Here is a 22,220-nt window from a genome sequence, read left to right as displayed (position 1 = left end):
ATTTAATCTCCTAAAATGCACTGACAAACCCCTATAACTAAAAAAACAAAATATAAAAAACTTACTTTTTCATTTTTTTAGAGTTATACTTGACTTGGTAAGCTGCCTGGATTAATTTGTCTGGACCACCATCAAACTGATGTGGAATGACCTTCTGAAAGTGCTAAGATACAACAAAAGAAAAACATAAGAATTACTTACTTCCATTTATTATTAACTAATAAATAGTAAAATCTAAAGGCATTTAAGAAATCATGACCTGGCTTACCTGTAACATCCCTTCCATGTCGAGTTGCATCAGTTCTGCCTGATTCATCTGAAGAAGCGCTAATCCTACCCGAAACACTATTTCTAAACCCTGAAGAATCAAATTATAAAGTCAAATTTATCTTACTCTTCCACAACAACTAATCACTCAAAAGAATACTAAGGTAAACATTTAGATACCTAAACTAGAGGAGAGCACACATTTTCTATAAAGAGTTGGAAAACAAATGTTTTAGGCTTTAGGAGCACTACCTATAAGTGTCACAAATAATCAACCCTGGAATAGCAGCTGAAAAGCAGACACAGATATCACATCAACAAACAGTCATGGCTATGTTCCAAGAAACTTTATTTACAGAAAGGACAGACTTGGCAGGCAAACCAGGATAGATCAGTACATGAATCATAGTTTCCTGGCTCCAGACTAACTGTATTTAGCTATGTTATATAAATTGATCTTCCCAAGATGTAATTAATAACAATTAATAATATTCTTAGGTGCTCTCTATCACTGATCACTTATCCTTACCTTCCTATCTTCTCAGTCAAAATATAGAAGACAAAGGATCACCACTACACGTCAGTGACAATTAAAAGGACTACCTGCAAGGTGTTCAGGGGATAGAAGAAAATTATACTCACTACTTCTTCCTCTTTGGGTAACAGATGCATTGCAACAATATTAACTGTAAAGGAAATTTTAACCCTCACTAATTCTCACTACATCAAAAAGGAGGTGATTCAGGTTTGATTAAGAGTATGGACTCCTGATTTTGACTGCCTATGTTTGAGTCTTGGTTACTATACCACTTATGTGTTATGTGTCCATACACAAGCTACTTAATCTTTCTCCAAGTATCAGCTTCTTCATCTGTCATCCATCAAATGAGGAGATGAACAGTACTCATATGGATGTTATTGTTCTCCTCATTGCCTAGCTCTCATTAACCCAATGATTCCTTTGCTCAGTCTGCTAAGTTGCCCACTAACTTACCTCAGACATAAAGATATCAAATATCCTTGTTGCAATTGGTAGTGGAAAAGTTGTAAGGAAGATAGTCAGAAACCATGAGGATGCATACATTGAGGTATGAAAACTCTGAGACTGAAAATGCACAAAGAGCTCTGGAAGGTGCTCCTAAATAGAAGAAAGGAATTAATTAGCTAAAACATTGTAAAATTGAGTATTTTAAGCCAAACCATTGTACACATACTAAATTAGCCTTCACCAAACATAAACATAAAAATTCAGGAATCATATGGAAGAAATAAGAGGCAGAAATGGACACTCTAGATAGTGGTTACTATTTGGAAAAGGGAAAAAATAAAGGATGTGAAGTTGGAACTTAAAAAGTTGGACCTAATTATTTCTTAGTAAGAAAAATTACAATAAGTAAAATTTTTATAATTTTCTTTACTTTTCTATAAACTATAATATTTCCAAAACAAATTTTTTTAAAAGGGAAGAAATGCTATGTTGAAATACTTTCAGGTGCTATATACCCCTGATTGCCTATCCTAAGCTCCCTTCTTACCCGAAACACAGATACTTCAGCAACACTAGTAATTTAAAACATAAATGACACATTAATTGAAAATAAACCAAGGGAGTTTAAGGTTGATAAAAAGAAGCTTACTATTTAAAAGACAAATAAGAATCATCAAGACCTACTTTGTCTTTCTCTTTAAAATGCAAAAACATTTGGCATATCCCCTTCTTCTCATCACACATGGATAAGGTAGAGTATTTTAAAATTCCTGTGGGTAAGGCTGCCAGGGAAATGGAGACTTTTCTAAGGAAAATGGCTCTTATGCCAGTTGAATCCTTAACCTATATTCTTAAATTTTGCTTACATAATTGAAATTTAAGTAAATGGAGAATATTTATAACATTACATCACAGGGAAAAATAGCAAATCTACTTATATAAATACAAAAATTAACTCCAGAAAGGTGAAATACTTTAAAGGTATTTTTTACTTGGTTTTGATTCCTTTCTTTCTCTTCACCCTCACACAGTCAATAAGACTATGAATCTTAAATTACCAACATAAAAGGAAAGAAACAGTAATTTTTTTAAGATTACAGGCTAGCAGAAAAAGTGAGATGAAAGGCAGTAAAGAAAGGTAGGGGAAAGGCAGGCGAGAGAATTGAAAGAGATGTGAGACCATCTCAAAGGAGATGAACTGGTATCAGCATCCAAATGTCATGGGCTTCTGTAGGAGAGCATAATCTACATAAAATAATGTGATCAATATGGCATAATAGGAAACTCATGCACCTAGGTTACAATATATTTGGCACAAATATTTAAGATTTGAACATAAAAATTGTAGTAAAGTTCCAGACTGTGGTCTACCTGGGACAGCACCTAACTGGGAAGTAAAGTCTAAATTGTGGGTTAACTGACCAACAAATAATCATGTAATTAAAACAGTGATTTTTTTTTTTCAGTTGCTTTAATGCTTTTAACATTAAATTTGCTTAGTTGTCACTCAAACCAAGATGACAAAAAATATAAAGGCAGTATGTTTTTGGTTAACATCACACTTTTACCTGTATCATGCATTCAAACTGGTACATACAAAGGCCTAATTCTGCCATACTTGGTTTAAAAAGTTCACGAAGTCTATAATCTTGCATTAATTTAACAAATACACAGAAAGCTTCTTCTTCTGGCATCTGCATTAGGAGAAAAAGAAGCAACATCTATTAATGTTCTGTGATAAACAAATAAGCTAAATACATTTAAACTAAGTACTCATTCAACTATAACCACTGTTTTGAGTGCCAAGTGATGTAATATTAAGAGCAATGGACTAGGAATCAGAAGATTCTAATTTCCCATTCTATCACCATCAATGAGAAATTAGGCAAATCTGACAACTGAGACCAGCTGCCTCACTTACCTAATTCATGAATTCAATCAACAAATATTCATTTAAAGCCAGATACTTCTCTCTCTCTCTCATATACCAGTGAACAAAATAAACAGTCTCTACTTTCAAGGAGTTTGAACCTTCCAGTAGGGAGAGATAAGACAATACATGGTGGTTTAGTCCCTACGTTGTGCCCGATTCTTGTGACCCCCTGAAGCCTGACAGGCTCCTCTATGGATTTTCCAGGCAATATATGGAATAAATCAATTAATATATGTCAGATGGTGCAAAGTGCTATGGAAATAAGACAAAGTAAAGCAACAGAGAATCCTGGGGAGACACATTCTATTTATTTATAGGTAGGTCAGAGAAAGTCTCTTGATAAGGTAACATTTGAGCAGAATACTGAAAGTAAGGGAACAACTGAGGGAAGAACAGTGCTGAGAGAATAATACAAATGTCTTGAAATGGAAGCATGATTGGCATTCTCAAGGAACAATAAACAGGGGACTACTAAATTAGGAGTGATGTTACAAATGAAGGTATGGTTATGGAGAAGAAATACAATGAACCAAATCACAGGATTTTAGAAGCCACTGTAAGGACCTAAACTTTTATCTTAAGTGAGATGGGAGGCTTTTCAAGGGTTCCGAGCAGAAATAATAGTGCATACGTGTTAAAAGAACTAGTAAAATAAGTTTTCCAAAAAAAATCTGTAATTACGGTTTTAAAACCTTTAAAGGTTTCAATTTCACATTTTGTGTGTAACTCAGCCATGAAATTAAAAGACGCTTACTCCTTGGAAGGAAGGTTATGGCCAACCTAGATAGCATGTTTAAAAGCAGAGACATTACTTTGCCAACAAAAGTCCGTCTAGTCAAGGCTATGGTTTTTCCAGTGGTCATGTATGGATGTGAGAGTTGGACGGTGAAGAAAGCTGAGCGCTGCAGAATTGATGCTTTTGAACTGTGGTGTTGGAGAAGACTCTTGAGAGTCCCTTGGACTGCAAGGAGATCCAATCAATCCATCCTAAAAGAGATCAATCCTGGATGTTCATTGGAAGGTTTGATGTTGAAGCTGAAGCTCCAATACTTGGGCCACCTCATGCGAAGGGCTGACTCATTGGAAAAGACCCTAATGCTGGGTAGGATTGGGGGCGGGAGGAGAAGGGGACAACAGAGGATGAGATGGTTGGATGGCATCACCGACTCGATGAACATGGGTTTGGGTAGACTCCGGGAGTTGGTGATGGACAGAGAGGCCTGGCGTGCTGCAGTTCATGGGGTCGCAGAGAGTCGAACACGACTGAGCGACTGAACTGAACTGAACACTAGATAATTATATCAACTAAGATACTGAATATAAAAGCTCCGTAGAGATATACAGGTATTAAATTTAGACACATAACATACAAATTACTGTGTGGTCTTTTTTTTTTTTTTGTCATGCAGAGATCTGAGTTCTCCAAATAGGGGTGGAACCCGTGCCCCTGTAATGGAGCATACAGTCCTAACCACTGGACTGCCAGGGAACTCCTTGTGTATTAAGATAAAATTTTCTAATGTTCATTCACTCACATCATACCAGTGTGTTTCAAAAGAGGAAACCTCAAAAGGTCTCTAGGCACTTTTCTTACTGAAGACTACATTTATTAACAATACATTTTCCCTGGCCTCAACACAGCCATGGACAGGAGCCAAGAACTATTCTTGGCAAAACTCATACTTCCTTCCCTCCTCCCAACGCTTTATTGATCCTATGAAGCGTTATAGCCCCACTGATTTTTACGTCAGTCACTACAAGAAACCCAGTATCCTAGAACGCTTATCCCATGTGGTTCCAGTGCTCCCATAATCTACCCCATTTCTAATATGCCCTAAACCTTTTACACAGCACTTTCTGGAACTAAAAACCTGCCATCAATAAAATATCCTATCTATACCCTCAATCTCTTCACCCAATGTTCTTTCACTGTCTTTCTCTAAGTGAAACCTGACTCCCCCCTAAGGATACTTCAAACCGGAAATCTGGCTGTCTCCTGAGGAGAATGTTTTCTCTCCCTCAGCACTGGAAGAGGGCAGGGGTAGAGACGTACATGTCCCTCCTTGGACCTCAGTGCCTCACTGCCACGAACTGCACCTTCTCTCTGATACACACTTTCTCTATGGAACTGAGTTAATAAGAATCATGTCTTTTGCAAAGGTCTAGTGGGGACACTATCTACCCAATTTTAAAGTAGTACTAAGATGTACACAAAACATATACCCAGTACTCTTAACTATTTTAACACTATGTACTAAATAAGCTAACTTGCAAAAAAATTTTATCAGACTCTGAGTTATATTTCTAAGCTAACGTGTGGGAGGCAAAGTAGCATTAGGGTATAAAGAGAATAGATTTAGAAACAAAGACAGGACAGCTTTTCAATCTGTTTGCCCAACATTTTCTAGCTTCTATTCCTGGGCTGTTAAATGATTACTGTTATGGTAGTATTTTAGCTGCCACTGACAATAATAGAGTAAATCAATCACTGAAAGAAGGTGACACTACCAGCAGCTGCAGTGTCTTGAAGAAAAGTGTGGTGACCCCCCTAGGACTCCTAGAGAGCTAGGTCAGATATTGTGAGACTTCTATCTCAAGCAGGGAAAAAACTTCTCCTCTATGTGCAATAGAAATAAAAGGTTATTTTGAAGCAATGTAAAAGGAACAGAATTGTGACAAAAATCAATAAACTGGTAACAGGAATGTTTGAGTTCAATAGTGAAAGCTCTACCAATAGTAACCAATTACAAATTAGGAATATTACAATTTTGCAGAACAGATATATCTCAACATTAATAAATGTAGTTATAGGATCTTTTATTTTTTAAAATTAACCAAATGTCACCTAGAAATAGGCAAATATCTTGCAACAATAACTAAGAGCAGTTATAAAACAAAGTAAAAATCAGTCAGATAAGCCAGGGTCTCTGACAGATGTTTGCTACTGAGAAAAGAAGTGTGTATATTCTTGTTCTTGACAGATACAGAGCTTTAAAGCTTAGGTAGAACTGACAGATACAGAGCTTTAAAGCTTAGGTAGAACTGTCATGCGCAGAAGGCAACGGCACCCCACTCCAGTACTCTTGCCTGGAAAATCCCATGGACGGAGGAGCCTGGTAGGTTGCAGTCCATGGGGTCACTAAGAGTTGGACATGACTGAGCGACTTCACTTCACTTTTCCCTTTCATGCACTGGAGAAGGAAATGGCAACCCACTCCAGTATTCTTGCCTGGAGAATCCCAGGGATGGCAGAGCCTGGTGGGCTGCCGTCTATGGGGTCGCACAGAGTCGGACACGACTGAAGCGACTGAGCAGCAGCAGAACTGTCATGAAATTGAAACAAAGCCACGGGAAACACTTTTTTTGGTGGGACCCAACATTCTCCTGTCAATGGTTGTGGTCCTCGTAGTCAACAAAAAAGTCCGAAATGCTCTACCTGGGTGCAGTCTCAAAAACGACAGAATGATCTCTTTCGTTTTCAAGGCAAACCATTCAGTATCCCAGTAATTCAAGTCTATGCCCCAACTAGTAATGCTGAAAAAGCTGAAGTTAAATGGTTCTATGATGACCTACAAGACCTTCCAGAACTAACACCCCAAAAAGATGTCCTTTTCATCATAGGGGACTTGAATGCAAAAGTAGGAAGTCAAGAGATACCTGGGCAACAGGCATGTTTGGCCTTGGAGTACAAAATGAACCAGGGCAAGGCTAACAGAGTTTTGCCAAGAGAAAAAACTGGTCATAACAAACACCCTCTTCCAACAACACAAGAGAAGACTCTACACAAGGACATCATCAGATGGTCAACACAGAAATCAGTTTGATTATATTCTTTGCAGCCAAAGATGGAGAAGCTCTACACAGTCAGGAAAAACAAGACCGGAGGCTGACTATGGCTCAGATCATGAACTCCTTATTGCCAAATTCAGACTTAATTGAAGAAAGTAGGGAAAAACCACTAGACCATTCAAGTATTACCTAAATCAAATCCCTTATGATTATACAGTGGAAGTGACAAATAGATTCAAGGGATTAGATCTGATAGACTGCCTGATGAACTATGGACGGAAGTTCATGACATTGTACAAGAGGCAGCAATCAAGACCATCTCCAAGAAAAAGAAATGCAGAAAGGCATAATGGTTGTCTGAGGAAGCCTTACAAATAGTTGAGAAAACAAAAGAAGCTAAAGACAAAGGAGAAAAGGAAAGCTATACCCATCTGAATGTAGAGTTCCATAGGATAGCAAGGAGAGATAGGAAGCCTTCCTCAGTGATCAATGCAAAAAAAATAGAGGAAAACAATAGAATGGGAAAGACTAGAAATCTCTTCAAGAAAATCAGAGATACCAAAGGAACATTTCATGCACAGATGGGCACAATAAAGGAAAGAAATGGTAAGGACCTAACAGAAGCAGAAGATATTAAGAAGAGGTGGCAAGAATACACAGAACTATACAAAAAAGATCTTAATAACCCAGATAACCATGATGGTGTGATCACTCACCTAGAGCCAGACATCTTGGAGTATGAAGTCAAGCGGGCCTTAGGAAGCATCACTACAAACAAAGCTAGTAGAGGTGATGGAATTCCAGCTGAGCTATTTCAAATTCTAAAAAAAGATGCTGTTAAAGCACTGCACTTAATATGTCAGCAAATTTGGAAAACTCAGCAGTGGCCAAAGGACTGAAAAAGGTCAGTTTTCATTTCAATCCCAAAGAAGGGCAATGCCAAAGAATGTTCAAACTATCACACAATTGCACTCATTTCACATGCTAGTAACGTAATGCTGAAAATTCTCCAAGCAGACTTCAACAGTATGAGAACCAAGAACTCCCAGATGTTCAATTTGGATTTAGAAAAGGCAGAGGAACCACAGATCAAATTGCCAATATCTGTTGGATTATAGAGAAAGCAAGAGAATTTCAGAAAAACATCAACTTTGGCTTCATTGACTACGCTAAAGTCTTTGACCGTGTGGATCACAACAAACTGCAGAAAATTCTTCAAGGGAGGGGGAAAGCAGACCACCTTATCTGCCTCCTGAGAAACCTGTATGCAGTTAAGAAGCAACAGTTAGAACCAGGCATGGCACAACAGACTGGTTCAAAATTGGGGAAGGATGTATACTGTCACCCTGCTTATTTAACTTATATGCAGAGTACATCATGTGAAATGCCAGGCTGGATGAAGCACAGGCTGAAATCAAGATTACCAGGAAAAATACCAACAACCTCAGATATGCAGATGCCATCACCCTTATGCAGAAAGTGAAGAGGAACTAAAGAGCCTCTTCATGAAGGTGAAAGAGGAGAGTGAAAAAGCTGGCTTAAAACTCAACATCTCAAAAATGAAGTTCATGGCATCTGGTCCCATCACTTCATGGCAAACAGATGGGGAAACAGTGGGAATAGTGACAGACTTTATTTTTGGGGGGCTCCAAAACCACTGCAGATGGTGACTACAGCCATGAAATTAAAGACACTTGCTCCTTGGAAGAAAAGCTAAGACAAACTTAGCATATTAAAAAGCAGCGACATTATTTTGCCAACAAAGGTCCGTCTAGTCAAAGCTATGGTTTTTCCAGTAGTCATGTATGGATGTGAGAGTTGGACTATAAAGAAAGCTGAGTGCCGAAGAATGGATGCTTTTGAACTGTGGTGTTGGAGAAGACTCTTGAGAGTCCCTTGGACAGCAAGACGATCAAACCAGTCAATCCTAAAGGAAATCACTCCTGAATATTCATTGAAAGGACAGATGGTGAAGCTGAAACTACAATACTTTGGCCACATGATGCAAAGAACAGACTCATTAGAAAAGACCCTGATGCTGGGAAAGATTGAAGCCAGGAGGAGAAGGGGATGACAGGGGATGAGATGGTTGGATGACATCACCGACTCAATGGACATGAGTTTGAGCAAGCTCCAGAAGTTGGTGAAGGACAGGGAAGCCTGGTGTGCTGCAGACCATGTAGTCACAAAGAGTTGGACACTACTGAGCAACTGAACAACAGTAACAGTGGGGAAACACAGTTTCTGATTCTTATACTGCTCTTATCTATCAAGATATGTGATCTTGGGCAAGTCACTGAACTTTTATTGCATGTCTACCATGTGTCAAACACCATGCTAGGCTATTACATATAATATCTCATATAACCCTCATAATGAATCTAGAAGTAGAAGTAGTACCTAATTAAGGCTAAGAAAAGGATCTTAAAATAATCTAGCCCAAGATTACAGAACTCAGTGTAGAACTGAGTTGCAAAAACAAGCCTATATGACTCAAAGTTATCTCCAAGGTTTCTTTTCAAGTTGTATATCAGTCTGAGACTAAATACAAGAGTAAGAAAGACTTTTAAAAAACATTTCAATAAGGCTAAATAGATAACACCACATGCTATTTTCTGTCAAAGCTATGACTTACTGTCCTGTCCCTGACTTCCAAAAACACCCACCCAATATAAGCCACTGCCAATGGAAACATGTTTATCCCTAAGGCAGTAGAAGTGACTGAGTACCTCTACTTTTGAGCCTATAATAAGAGAGGTATAACAAGCCCTCGGTTCTATGACAAATAAAAGTACTGTATAAATTTCCAAAGACATTGTATATCATAACTATGATTTGTGTGTGCATATAGCCTTGCCACACAGTATGGGGGATCTCAGTTCAATCAGGGATCGAACCCACCAGAGAAGTCCCATAAAGTAAGATTTCTATACCAACACTTTAATCAGTCCTCCTTAGCTGGGAAAAGATTATTCCTCATTAAATACAGACATATAAGATTTAAAAGCTGATAAAGGATTTAGTAGAATATTATGGTCCAAATGTAGATAAGATGAAATTTGATTTAGTGGCAGGATATTTACTGTATGTTATTTTCAACATGTTTAATATTTTAAAGTGCAAACTAAATATTCTTATTTAGATTATGCTTAGGAGAAAAATACCCAATATCGACTTACTAAAACAAGGATGATTTTTAAATTCTCCAACTTTAATACTTATATAACTTACCTGCATAAGCAGTAATCCAACTATAAAAGCACTTCCTTGACAGTAACCAACCTCACGATCCACTAAAGAATACGCCTAAAAAGTAAAAAATGTTGTTCAAAATACTTTATCATGATATAGCATACCTTCCTTCTCTAAAAGCCTAAAAATAGTGAGAAGGTGGGTTAAAGAACATTTATTTTTTAGAGAAGCTCTTGCTTGCTTTGCTGTAGATGCTATCCTATCCTATATGATTTACTACATAAAATCTTTTGATGATTTACGAATTAGGAACTGTCAGCTCTTAAGGACAAGAAAATAAAGGAATTTGTACTCAGGGAAGTGGCAAAGCTTAAAAATCATTAAAAATATGCATCTCACAGAGTAAAATTTGAGTAGGATGATGGTAAAGCATTGACAAAATTGATATGGTTTAACAAGAAATCATAATTTCACAGGGGTACCCAAAAGGGAAAGGAATTATGCAAAGGGAAAAGACAATATTGAAGAGAAAATTACAATGCCACACACTTTCAAGGGTGAGGGGCTCTTAGCGATGCTGCCCATGGCAAACAGAAAATTTGCTCCCAGATTGTGAAACTCATAGAAGGTGAATTACTCATTTTCATGAAGGGTCTTCTCTATGGTATGTATAGTGATTTATAGGTTATTTGATTTCAACTAATACCAAGCAATGTAAGGAATTTTCCAAGAGTTCTCCAAATCAGAGAGCAACCTAAACATCAGAATTAAAGCCAAAATTATGCTAAAATCAAATTTATTATCAAAGCAACTGATTACTAGAATGAGTTCATACTTCATTATGAGAAATGTTTAATTTCAACATAAGAATTTATTTCACCCCCCCCCCAAAATGAATAAATAGAACTTACCTTCATTACATTAAACAAAACTTCCTGTCCAAGGCTATCTTTTTCCTTAAAAAAATTGTGTTCAGGATAAGTTCTAGCAATGTCCCTTCGGATCAATTTTTCACAAGGTGAGGTCATTTTCAGGAGTTCTGAATACTGATCCTTAATTGGCATACTTTGTGCACTGCACAAAAGTTGCCAAACTATTGCTCTAAAATGATGGGGTATCCCTTTATGAACAAGTTCCTAAAAAATAAAAATAAAAATGTTTAAATGACTTATTTAGGCTTCCTACCTTGAAAGCCAAGGGGATTGGAAGCTGGAATGGAGTAGATGACTTTTTCAAAAAAAAATTTTTTTTTTACTTTCTCAAATTTTAATTCACAAAGCTACTTTTATAATAAGACTAGGGAACTTTTTAACCAAAGCTAAGATTTGGCTAAGATACTGATGTATTGTGTTCTGATCAGAGGAACAACAATGCTGTGGATAAATTCCTGTCATTTCACTCAGAGTATGGCCTCTCAAGGTATTAAGGAATTCATAATCTGCAGAGTTGTGAATGACAAAAAGCATGGCAACCATGATCTTTCAAAGGGCTGTTTAATGCTTAAAAAAGAAAAAAAGTAAAATGCTAATAATTGAAGGATTTTGGATGTCACCACTTCATTTCTGAATCTATAAGAGAATTTTATACCTAAAATTATTTTCAGCTATATATTTCTACAGTTAGGAGACTTTTATAATAGCTGATAGCTGCAAAATCAAAACCTCTACTGGCACAACTGAAGAAAACATATAAAGCAGACCTCTTCATCATGGCACCTGGGAAGTACTAGAATCCAATTTTTTTTAATCCTCTATCAATCTCTGCCTGATGGGATAAGAGGAAGAACTTCAGCAAAGAATATGAATACCTTAACTTGTTTCTCCTTCTTTTTGCGCACATCTTCCCATTCATTAACAATTCTTCCCCAAAGAATCCAAGAGTCTTCTTCAAGGTGACTGAGGTTGCTAGAGGCTGATGAACTTGATACCAGGGAGGAGCCACTGTTTCTTCTTGATCCATTTACAGATCTTAAAGACTTACTATCTGTCTCTAACAATCTAAAATATAATTAAAAATTGTTCAAAATCTCACAGTGACACTAGATGACAATATTAGAGGAAACACACTGACTAAAACCACCCACCCAGGCCAGGCACCATAGTAACTATTTGCATGAGTATTTTACCACAGGAGGTCTCGGAAAGGAACACGGAACTAATAAGCCACCATCAAACGGATGAGTTCAGGAAAGGCCACAAGGAGACACCACCTGTCCTACCACCTCCCAGGATCCTTCTCGCTGACATACATCTTGGCTGAGCAATGGGTGTGCCATCAGGAAGGACTCTGAGAGTGACTGGCCAGAAACAACCCAGAAACTAATCTCATCACCACAAAACCTGAGACAGCAAGCCACATAGCAGAGCAGTCCTCCTGGGTTCCCTTACCCTCCTGTTCTCTGCCTGAGTGCCCCTTCTCAATAATGTATTTTGCTTTGTCAGCATATGTACCTCCTTGGACAATCCATTTCTGAGTGTTAGACAAGAGCCCACTCTCAGGCCCTGGAAGGGGTCCGCCTTCCTGCAACAACATGATGATACTTAAGGGCTTCACTACAGCAATATAGCCATAGTTTTAAAATATACGTAATTTTAAAAATATTTGGTTGGCATCTACAAAATTAACTGCTGTATTTTTTTTTCTACTAAGAACAGTAATTTAAAAATTTGATAGAGTAAATTATGTTAAATATTTTAGTGCTATTAGCCCCATCATAATTTCCCTTTATCTCCACTAAAAATTCAAATTAGAAGAAATCTTCTGGGGAGAAATTCATTGGGAAGGCTTCAGGGAAAAAGAAACTGTACTTGGAAGAGGTATTAACTAATTTTATGGAAGAATTAATCCTAACATGTTTACAATGTGTCTAGGACTAAAAAACAAGGCAGACACACAAATTAATCAAATCCTTTGTCTTTTTCAATTTTGCTTCACCCATGCATAACTGATCTGCCCAAACAAAGAGTGTTTTGTCTGGCTCATGCAATATTTGTGTAAAAAAAAAAAAAAATGAACAATTACCAAAACTAAAATTAGAAGATTTCATTTGTTTATATACACATACATGTGTGTGTGTGTGTGTGTGTGTGTGTGTGTGTTAGTTGCTCAGTCATGTCCGACTCTTTGTGAACTGATGGACTGCAGCTCACCAGGCTTCTCTGGGCATGGGATTTTCCAGGCAAAAATATCAGAGTGGGTTGCCATTTCCTTCTCCAAAATACATTTGTATTTACAATTCCAGATCTCTTAAAAAACAAAAAGGGCAAAACTAGCCTATATTCCAGAAATAACAGGGTATAGCAGGGTAGAAGCTTCTCCCTTTAAATGAGAAAGGACTTTAATCCACTAACTCTCCATAAACCCTACTATCTCTCAGAAACTCAGGCCAGCTAACAGCTGTCATTTATCACTGGACTTGCACTTTTAAATTGAGAACTCTTCACTGTTAAGGCCCTGTTTAAGGCCTCTTCCTTAACTGTACAAAGACAGGTTAAGATAATTTCAGAGATCCATACCATGACTCAATACAACATCAAATCCATTACTTCTTTCACATGTACACAGGCTATCAAAAAAAAAAAAAAGGCTGGAAATGTGGCTCTATCATTATTAAGATGTAAATTACATGCCATGCAGATAAGGGTCCTAAAACATCTATTTAACATGGATATTATTTACTTCCAGTAATTCCTTCTGAAAATCATCTGCTTAGACAAAAAATGCTCCCAATATTAATTTATGATGTATAAAAACTAATAAAGAAACATGAGTCAATTAAATTTAGCAGATTAGAAAAAATCCTTTGCAAGGCACATTTATATCTTACTCATCTTTATATCCCTTTATATTGTCTTTGTATTTAGCTCAAAACAAAATACACTGAAAACGGACAGAACTGAAATAAAGCTCAAATCCCCATATTAAAAAAAAAAAAACTTCAAACACGAGATGATCAAACTCAATAACGCAATAATATAAACTCAAAAACTTTCCTTATTCATGGCATAATTTAATACGTTTTTTTATGGCAACAGTAAATGAAATAAAATGTCCCAAATATTGCCAGAAATAGAAAAACTTATAAAACAGCTAAATTCAGGGTCAATTATTTGCTGTAAATAGTCTTTATCAGAAAAAAATTAATGATAATGTTTTGCTTTAAATACTGTTTTTTTATAGGTATTATTTTAGTAAGTCCACAATATAACTTATGAAAAAATAAGTGTATGTGTACAAGTAATTTTATGCATGATTCTAAACCTTGAGATTTATAAATGGAATACAGAAACAAACTCTACAGAAATAACCTGAATCTAAGGTCATTTCACTTAATTATTCATTGAATGCTTGCTAACTTCCCTTGTGGCTTAGCTGGTAAAGAATCCTCCTGCAATGCGGGAGACCTGGGTTCAATTCCTGAGTTGGGCTGGAGAAGGGAAAGGCTACCCACTCCAGTATTCTGGCCTGGAGAATTCCATGGACTGTATAGTCCGTGGGGTCACAAAAAGTCTGACACGACTGAGTGACTTTCACTTTTTTGGGATTCCCTGGTGGCTCCAACGGTAAAGCGTCTGCCTTCAATGCAGGAGATTTGGGTTCAATTCCTGGGTCAGGAAGGTCCCCTGGAGAAGGAAATGGCAACCCACTCCAGTACTCTTGCCTAGAAAATTCCATGGATGGAGAAGCCTGGTGGGCTACAGTCCATGGGGTCGCAAAGAGTCGGACATGACTGAGCGACTTCACTTCACTATATGCCAAATAATTAAACTGCACCACTACCATTAATAAAGACATGCAGTTTAAAAGGAAATACTGCTGTTTCCTAAGCTAAACAGAAATCTGAGATATAATGAAAGCATAGATGAAAAAGTACCTTTTTAGGTACTTTGTTGTTTGTTTTTTAACGGTCAGAAAGGTCTCAGGGATCTCCATGTTATAGCTTTTAGTAAAAACAGGAAAACCAAATGAATTCATGGGTGGATTAGAGAAGAGAGTTAAGCAGTTCATCTTCAGAGGACAATGCAATAAATAATATAAATATACAAAACTTTGAAAAACACTACAAATGAAATATTCCAAGTACAGACTTTACATTATTTAAAGATATTGTCCCTGCCTTAATTCACACAATACCAAAAAAAAGACTCAAAATGGACAATAGACTTGAATATAAAAACTAAAACTATAAAACATCTTGAAGAAAACAGAAAAAAGTCTTCACAACCTTGGAATAGGCAAAATCTGTTAATGGGACACAAACAAACATTAACCATAAAAGAAAAAAATTGATTAAAAAATACTAAATTGCACTTCAAATTTTAAAAGCTCTACTTTTAAGAAAATGAAAAGGTAAGCCACAAACTGGGGAAAAAAAATCCTCAACATACGCATCTGACAAAAGATTGGTATCCAGAACACATGAAGCACACTTACAACTGATAATTAAGAAGGCAAACAACACATTTTTAAAAATGAGTAGGAGATTTAAACTGACACCTTTCAAAACAAAATAGTCAAGTGGCTAATAAGCAACTGAAAAACATTCAACATCCTTAGTCACCAAAGAAACCCAAGTTAAAACCACACTATGTACACCATCAGCCTGGCTACAATTTTAAAGACTGGCCATACTAAGTGCTGCCAAAGATGAGACCAATTTTGACTTTAATATATCCATCTCAGTAGTATGTAAGAGTTAAACCACTATGAAGAACTATTTGGCAATTCTTTATAAAGTTGAATACATTTTTATATGACAGCAAGAAAAATGAAAACCTACATCCACAAAAAGACTTACAATTTAAAGTTCAGAAAAGCTTTATTCATAATAGGCAAAGTCCAGAAACAACCCCTATATCCAGAAAAATAAATGATCAAATTGTGATACATTCATTCACTGCAACATCACTCAGATACAAACTGCTGCTGATACATAACATTAATCTTATGAACATTAGGTGAAAGAAGTGAAGTGCAGTGTTACTTACTCAGTCCTGTCCAACTCTTTGCAACTCCATGGACTGTATGGAGTCTGCCAGGTGAAAGAACTCTGATGCAAAAGAGTACATACTACTTAATTCCACTTACAAGAAGTTCAAGAACACGTACACTCCAGAAGAAAGGCCTTTCTAAATATGACACCAAAAGCACAAGTAAAATAAAGAATATATTTAAATTTGACTCATCAAAATTTTAGATGTTCTGTACCTCACTGGATGCCATTAAGAAAGTGAAAAGAAAACCCACAGAATGGGAAAAAATATTTGCAACCCATGAGATTTCTATCTAGAATATATAAATAACCCTTACACCTCAATATGAAAAATATAAACCAATTAAAAAATGGGCACAGAGTAAGAACAGATAATTCTCCACAAATATATATAACTGGCCAATAAACACACAGAAAGATGCTTGACATCACCAATGATTAGGGAAATGCCAATCAAAACATACCAACACACTACTTTACAACCACTAGTATGGCTATAATGAAAAAGACAACAACAAGTATTGGTGAGGATATGGAGACATAGGAACCCTCAGACACACTGATGGGAATATAAAATGGTAAAATCACTTCGGAAAATAGTCTGACAATTTCTCAAATGGTTAAAAATAGAATTACCATACAAACCAGCCATTCCACCCCCAGGTATATATATTCAAGAGAAATGAAAATTTATGTCCACACAAAACCTACATAACAAGTGTTCATGGCAATATTATTCATAATAGCCAGAGTGGAAACAATCCAAATATCCATCAAGTACTGGATGGATAAAAATACTGGTATATCCATAAGGTGTAGTATCATTCAGTCTTGAAAAAAAATGAAGCAGAGATACAGGTTACAACATGGATGATGGAACATGGAACCTTGAAAACATGCTAAGTGAAAGAAGCCAGTCACAAAAGGAAACATATTATATGACTCAATTTATAGTCAATAGATAGAATTCAGTAAGTAGATTAGTTGTTGCTGAGGACTGGAGTGGGACTAAGGGGAACAAGGAGGGATGGACAGTTGCTGCTAATGGATATAGTTGCTTTGGGGGTTGATGAAAATGTTCTAAAAATGATCGTGGTGATAACTGCAAAACTCTGTAAATATATAAAAAACCACTGAATTACACACTTCATATGGGTGAACTGCATAGTATATGAATTATAGCCTCACCAAAAAGAATAAGCAAAATATATCCACAGCAATAAAAATCAGAAGAAAACTTTCTGGTGGTGGAGTTTCTAAAATGGGCACAAATGAATTTTCTAAGATGGAAAAAACTGTCTACATCTTAATGGGTGTGTGGGTTATACACAGGTGTATATATCTGTTAGGTGTTTATATCTGTTAAAGCTCAAACTGTACACTTAAGAACTGTGCATTTCTCTCTGGCAAATTATACATTAACCAACCTAGAGGCAGACAGTCTGGAATGTGAAGTCAAGTGGGGTTTTAAGAAGCATCACTACGAACAAAGCTAATGGAGGTGATGGAATTCCACTTGAGCTATTTCAAATCCTAAAAGATGATGCTGTCAAAGTGCTGCACTCAATATGCCAGCAAATTTGGAAAACTAAGCAATGGCCACAGGACTGGAAAAGGTCAGTTTTCATTTCAACCCCAAAGAAAGGCAATGCCAAAGAATACTCAAACTACCGCACAGTTGCACTCATCTCACATGCTAGCAAAGTAATGCTCAAAATTCTCCAAGCCAGGCTTCAATAGTACATGAACCATGAACTTCCAGATGTTCAAGCTGGATTTAGAGAAGGCAGAGGAACCAGAGATCAAATTGCCAACATCCGCTGGATCATCAAAAAAGCAAGGGAGTTCCAGAAAAATATCTACTTCTGCTTTATTAAATATGCCAAAGCCTTTGACTGTGTGGACCACAACAAACTGTGGAAAATTCTTCAAGAGATGGGAATACCAGACCACCTGACCTGCCTCTTGAGAAATCTGTATGCAGGTCAGGAAGCAACAGTTAGAACTGGACATAGAACAACAGACTGGTTCCAAATCGGGAAGGAGTACGTCAAGGTTGTATGTTGTCACCCTGCTTATTTAACTTATATGCAGAGTACATCATGAGAAATGCTGGGCTGGATGAAGCACAAGCTGGAATCAAGATTACTGGGAGAAGTATCAATAACCTCAGATATGCAAATGACACCACTCTTACGGCAGAAAGTGAAGAACTAAAGAGCCTCTTGATGAAAGTGAAAGAGGAGAATGAAAAAGTTGGCTTAAAACTCAACATACAGAAAACAAAGCTCATGGCATCTAGTTCCATCACTTCATGGCAAATAGATGGGGAAACAGTGGAAAAGTGAAACACTTTATTTTCTTGAGCTCCAAAATCACTGTAGATGGTGACTGCAGCCATGAAATTAAAAGATGCTTGCTTCCTGGAAGAAAAGTATGACCAACCTAGACAGCATATTAAAAAGCAGAGACATTACTTTGCCAACAAAGGTCCATCTAGTCGAAGCTATGGTTTTTCCAGTAGTCATGTATGGATGTGAGAGCTGTACTATAAAGAAAGCTGAACATCGAATAATTGATGCTTTTGAACTGTGGTGTTGGAGAAGACTCTTGAGAGTCCCTTGGACTGCAAGGAGATCCAACCAGTCCATCCTAAAGGAAATCAGTCCTGAATATTCATTGGAAGAACTGATGCTGAAGCTGAAACTCCAATACTTTGGCCACCTGATACGAAGAACTGACTCATTGGAAAAGACCCTGATGCTGGGAAAGATTGAAGGTGGGAGGAGAAAGGGATGACAGAGGATGAGCTGGTTGGATGGCATCACCAATTTGATGGACATGAGTTTGAGTAAACTCTGGGAGTTGGTGATGGACAGGGAGGCCTGGCGTGCTGCAGTCCATGGGGTCCCAAAGAGTCAGACACAACTGAGCTTCTGAACTGAACTGAACAGTGGCTCAGAAGGTGAAGAATCCACCTGCAGTGCAGGAGACCTGGGTTAGACCCCTGGGTTAAGAAGATCCCCTGGAGCATGGAATGGCTACTCACTCCAGTATTCTTGTCCAGAAAATTCCATGGACAGAGGAGCCTAGCGGGCTACAGTCCTTGGGGATGCAAAGAATCAGACAGTACTGAGCGACTAACACTTTCACTTTTCACTTTCATAAAAAGTTGTTAAAAATACTATCTCTGGTTAATGACATTAGGGGTAGTAAGAATTAGGTGAGAAACCACTGCTTTATATTACTGAAAGCCCTTCAGAACTTTTTTTAAAACCATGATTATAATACGATCACAAAAACAGTGACTATTTTTGATATATTAAGTGTATCTATTTTGTAAACAAAGGAAGGTATAAATACTACTTTCTCTTTTTTCAAATTTGTTGGTCATTCTATCAAAATTTAGAATTTTCCAAGCAAAAACTTAAATTTTTTTTTCAATGCTATGGATATAATGAAGTCCTTCTGTCTGAGAGAATGGGAACATTTTCCAGAAGTAATACTTGAGCTGATACTATCAAGTCTCTCTCCACTAGCTACTTAATCATGGTATGTAGGGAAAGAATTTACATACTCAATAAGAATACGTAGACTTTACAGAATGTGTAGTTAGAATCATACATTTCTATTTATTTTTGCTAAAAGCAGTGATTCCTTTTTTTTTTTTTTAAGCACCTCAGGAAGACTCCTAGACGGGCTGCAACCTCGTTTCAGTTAAAATGCTCTTGACATGGTAGTAAAGGCACAATGCCTGAAAATGTGAGCAGTTTTCAAAGACTATGTAGCCTGGCACCTGAGGAAGTAAGTGGTAATACAGCATTACTCAGAGGTCTGTGGGCTAGTGAGAAATCTATTCAAGTTACTCATTTACCTTCCTTTTCCCAGAGCACATGGGTTCACTGCCTTGCAAGGATTTACTGCCGAAAAAAAAAAAAAAGGAAGCTGCCTTCCCATCCAATCATAATTTTCTTATGACTAAAAGAAGAAATCCATTGAATTAAAGGAAAAGTATACTGGCCTGGTAGGAACATTGTATGTGATAATCAAAGGCATTCTCCATAGGTAGGTGTGGCCTGCTGCTATACAATAATTGAGACTAAATTTATTCATCCTCCTAGAATGCTGTGAGACTAAAGCATCAGAGCTTGGATCTCTACTGACTGGGGAATAAATATATAATCCGCAGTCTTCCACCTAAACAACTCCAACTTTCTGTACCTCGAGCTCTAAGGGGAGCATTCAAAGTAGCTACAGTTTCACATTATCTGAGGTGGGGGATGCTAAAGCCCATTGTCAGTTGGACTTCCAATAGTATTAAGGATGGAAAATGTCTAAGATTCTGTAACTGCAGAAGCTTAGGCTACTTGGCAGAGAGAAAGCATTTCCAGTTACAGTTCTCTAAAGTGAGAACAAGAGTATATGCCAACAAAGAGAGTAACTGGGTCTTTAGGTCTTATTTTAGAGATTATCTTCACCATATTCTTGCTACTGAGAACTGAACCTTCATCTCACCAAGGGGCCACCTATCTGAGGAAAACGGTACATTGTGCACTTCATGACGGGCATATGAGGAAAAAAGTAACTTATGTGCAATACATATATTTGATAAACATGAAAGAAAAAACAATTCTCTACAATATTATGAAAAATACAAAGGAAGAGAAAAAAAATGGGTTTTCTTTTGGGTTTTTGGAGTTTAAAGTACTTGGGAGACTTATCCATGTAGATAAATAGTACAGCAGTTGAAAAGCCTACAAATGGAAATTTGGCAATTATTTGACAAACTTTTTTAATAACCTGTTGTACTCAGTATAATGCTTTCCCATGGATACCAGAAATAAGAGAGCAGGATACAAAAATAACAGGTCAACATGCCATCTGGGAATGTGTAAACTGTTAAGATAATTTATAAAGAGCTAAGGAAGGAGCTAAGAATGCTAAGGAGGAATACTGCTATATGAGAAAAGCACTTGAAAAGCTAAATACACTGGCACTTCATTGCAGAGGGATGAACTTTTCAAACACAGGGTTCAAATACTCTTGTAACCTTACACCAAACAAACAGGATATGAAAGTACAAGGAGAAAGACAGCAGCCTGCTGTCTAAAACCAGGCTGTTGCAAATCAATAGCAACAGAATACATATCTGACTCACCGAGGAGTCACACCGTTCCCATCAACATCATCAAGCACATACATGTCTCAGAACAACAGAAGCAAGAAGGGAGAATTAAGAAAAAAGACAAGGAATTAGCACAGGAAGCAACAACTCAGAGACAACTCAGAAGGGAGGAGCGTAAATCACAAGAATCTCTCCAGTTCTGAAAGCACAGGGGTTTTTCTTTGGCTTTTGTTTCTTTAAGATAAGGTCTCAGAGAAGGTGAATGCATGAGTCTTGCAGGCCATTCTCAAATATTCTGATCAGAAACTGATGGTTTAGTGACTGATTTATACAGACATTCCAGGCTGAAGCTAAGTTGCAACAGAAAGAGTAGTACAATAAATTCTTTAAATTAATCCCATCATCAAATTCTTCAGGAAACCAGACAACTGATTAAAAATTTAAAACAATTCTCCTATGAAAAGAAAAAGAATAAGAGGTTCGAGTGAAGATCTAAAGAACTCTGATTAAAAATACATGTTTTTAACACAGACTTGAAAATACTTGTTTTGTTCAGAAGCTTTTTACCACTTCCTTAAATGTGCATGGCTGTGTTACAGAGAGTACCCTTAGGAAACTGAGGTAATGCTGTGGTGGTAAAGTTATAAATGTAAAAGTTAGATCACCTAGATCAGCACTGTCCAACAGAAATATAATGCCAGCCCCTAACATAAGTTTAAATGTTCTAAAAGCCAAGTATAAAGTATAAAGCAATAGTTGCAATTTAATTCTAATAATTTATTTTATCAAACATAGTCAAAACATTACATATTTTTACTACACAATCAAAAATTTTTTAATTGATGATCTCTTTTTCTTTTTTTTTTTTTCAAATCAGCTCTTCAAAATCTGGAGTATATTTTACTTCTACAGCTCATCACAATTTAGACCAGTC

At 36.9% G+C, this 22,220-nt stretch overlaps 1 protein-coding gene across 8 annotated transcripts in view; it reads right to left on the bottom strand.

Moving 5' to 3' along the window:
* The window catches only part of EVI5 (ecotropic viral integration site 5), a 223,088-nt gene that overhangs the window by 132,393 nt on the left and 68,475 nt on the right, over positions 1 to 22,220 (bottom strand). For all 8 annotated transcript variants that reach the window (XM_081486300.1, XM_081486303.1, XM_081486304.1 and 5 more), the window contains exons 3-9: positions 11,977 to 12,166; positions 11,081 to 11,305; positions 10,209 to 10,283; positions 2,824 to 2,949; positions 1,262 to 1,405; positions 269 to 358; positions 66 to 163 (exon numbers count right to left, since the gene is read on the bottom strand). In XM_081486300.1, the coding sequence (XP_081342426.1) occupies positions 66 to 163; positions 269 to 358; positions 1,262 to 1,405; positions 2,824 to 2,949; positions 10,209 to 10,283; positions 11,081 to 11,305; positions 11,977 to 12,166 (948 nt within the window). The remainder of the gene's footprint in view (positions 1 to 65; positions 164 to 268; positions 359 to 1,261; positions 1,406 to 2,823; positions 2,950 to 10,208; positions 10,284 to 11,080; positions 11,306 to 11,976; positions 12,167 to 22,220) is intronic.

Source organism: Giraffa tippelskirchi, chromosome 5 (genome assembly GCF_054371585.1).
Source record: "Giraffa tippelskirchi isolate mGirTip1 chromosome 5, T2T-mGirTip1v1.2.pri, whole genome shotgun sequence".
NCBI classification, from domain to species: Eukaryota; Metazoa; Chordata; class Mammalia; order Artiodactyla; family Giraffidae; genus Giraffa; species Giraffa tippelskirchi.
This window is presented reverse-complemented; position numbering and strand designations above follow the sequence as displayed.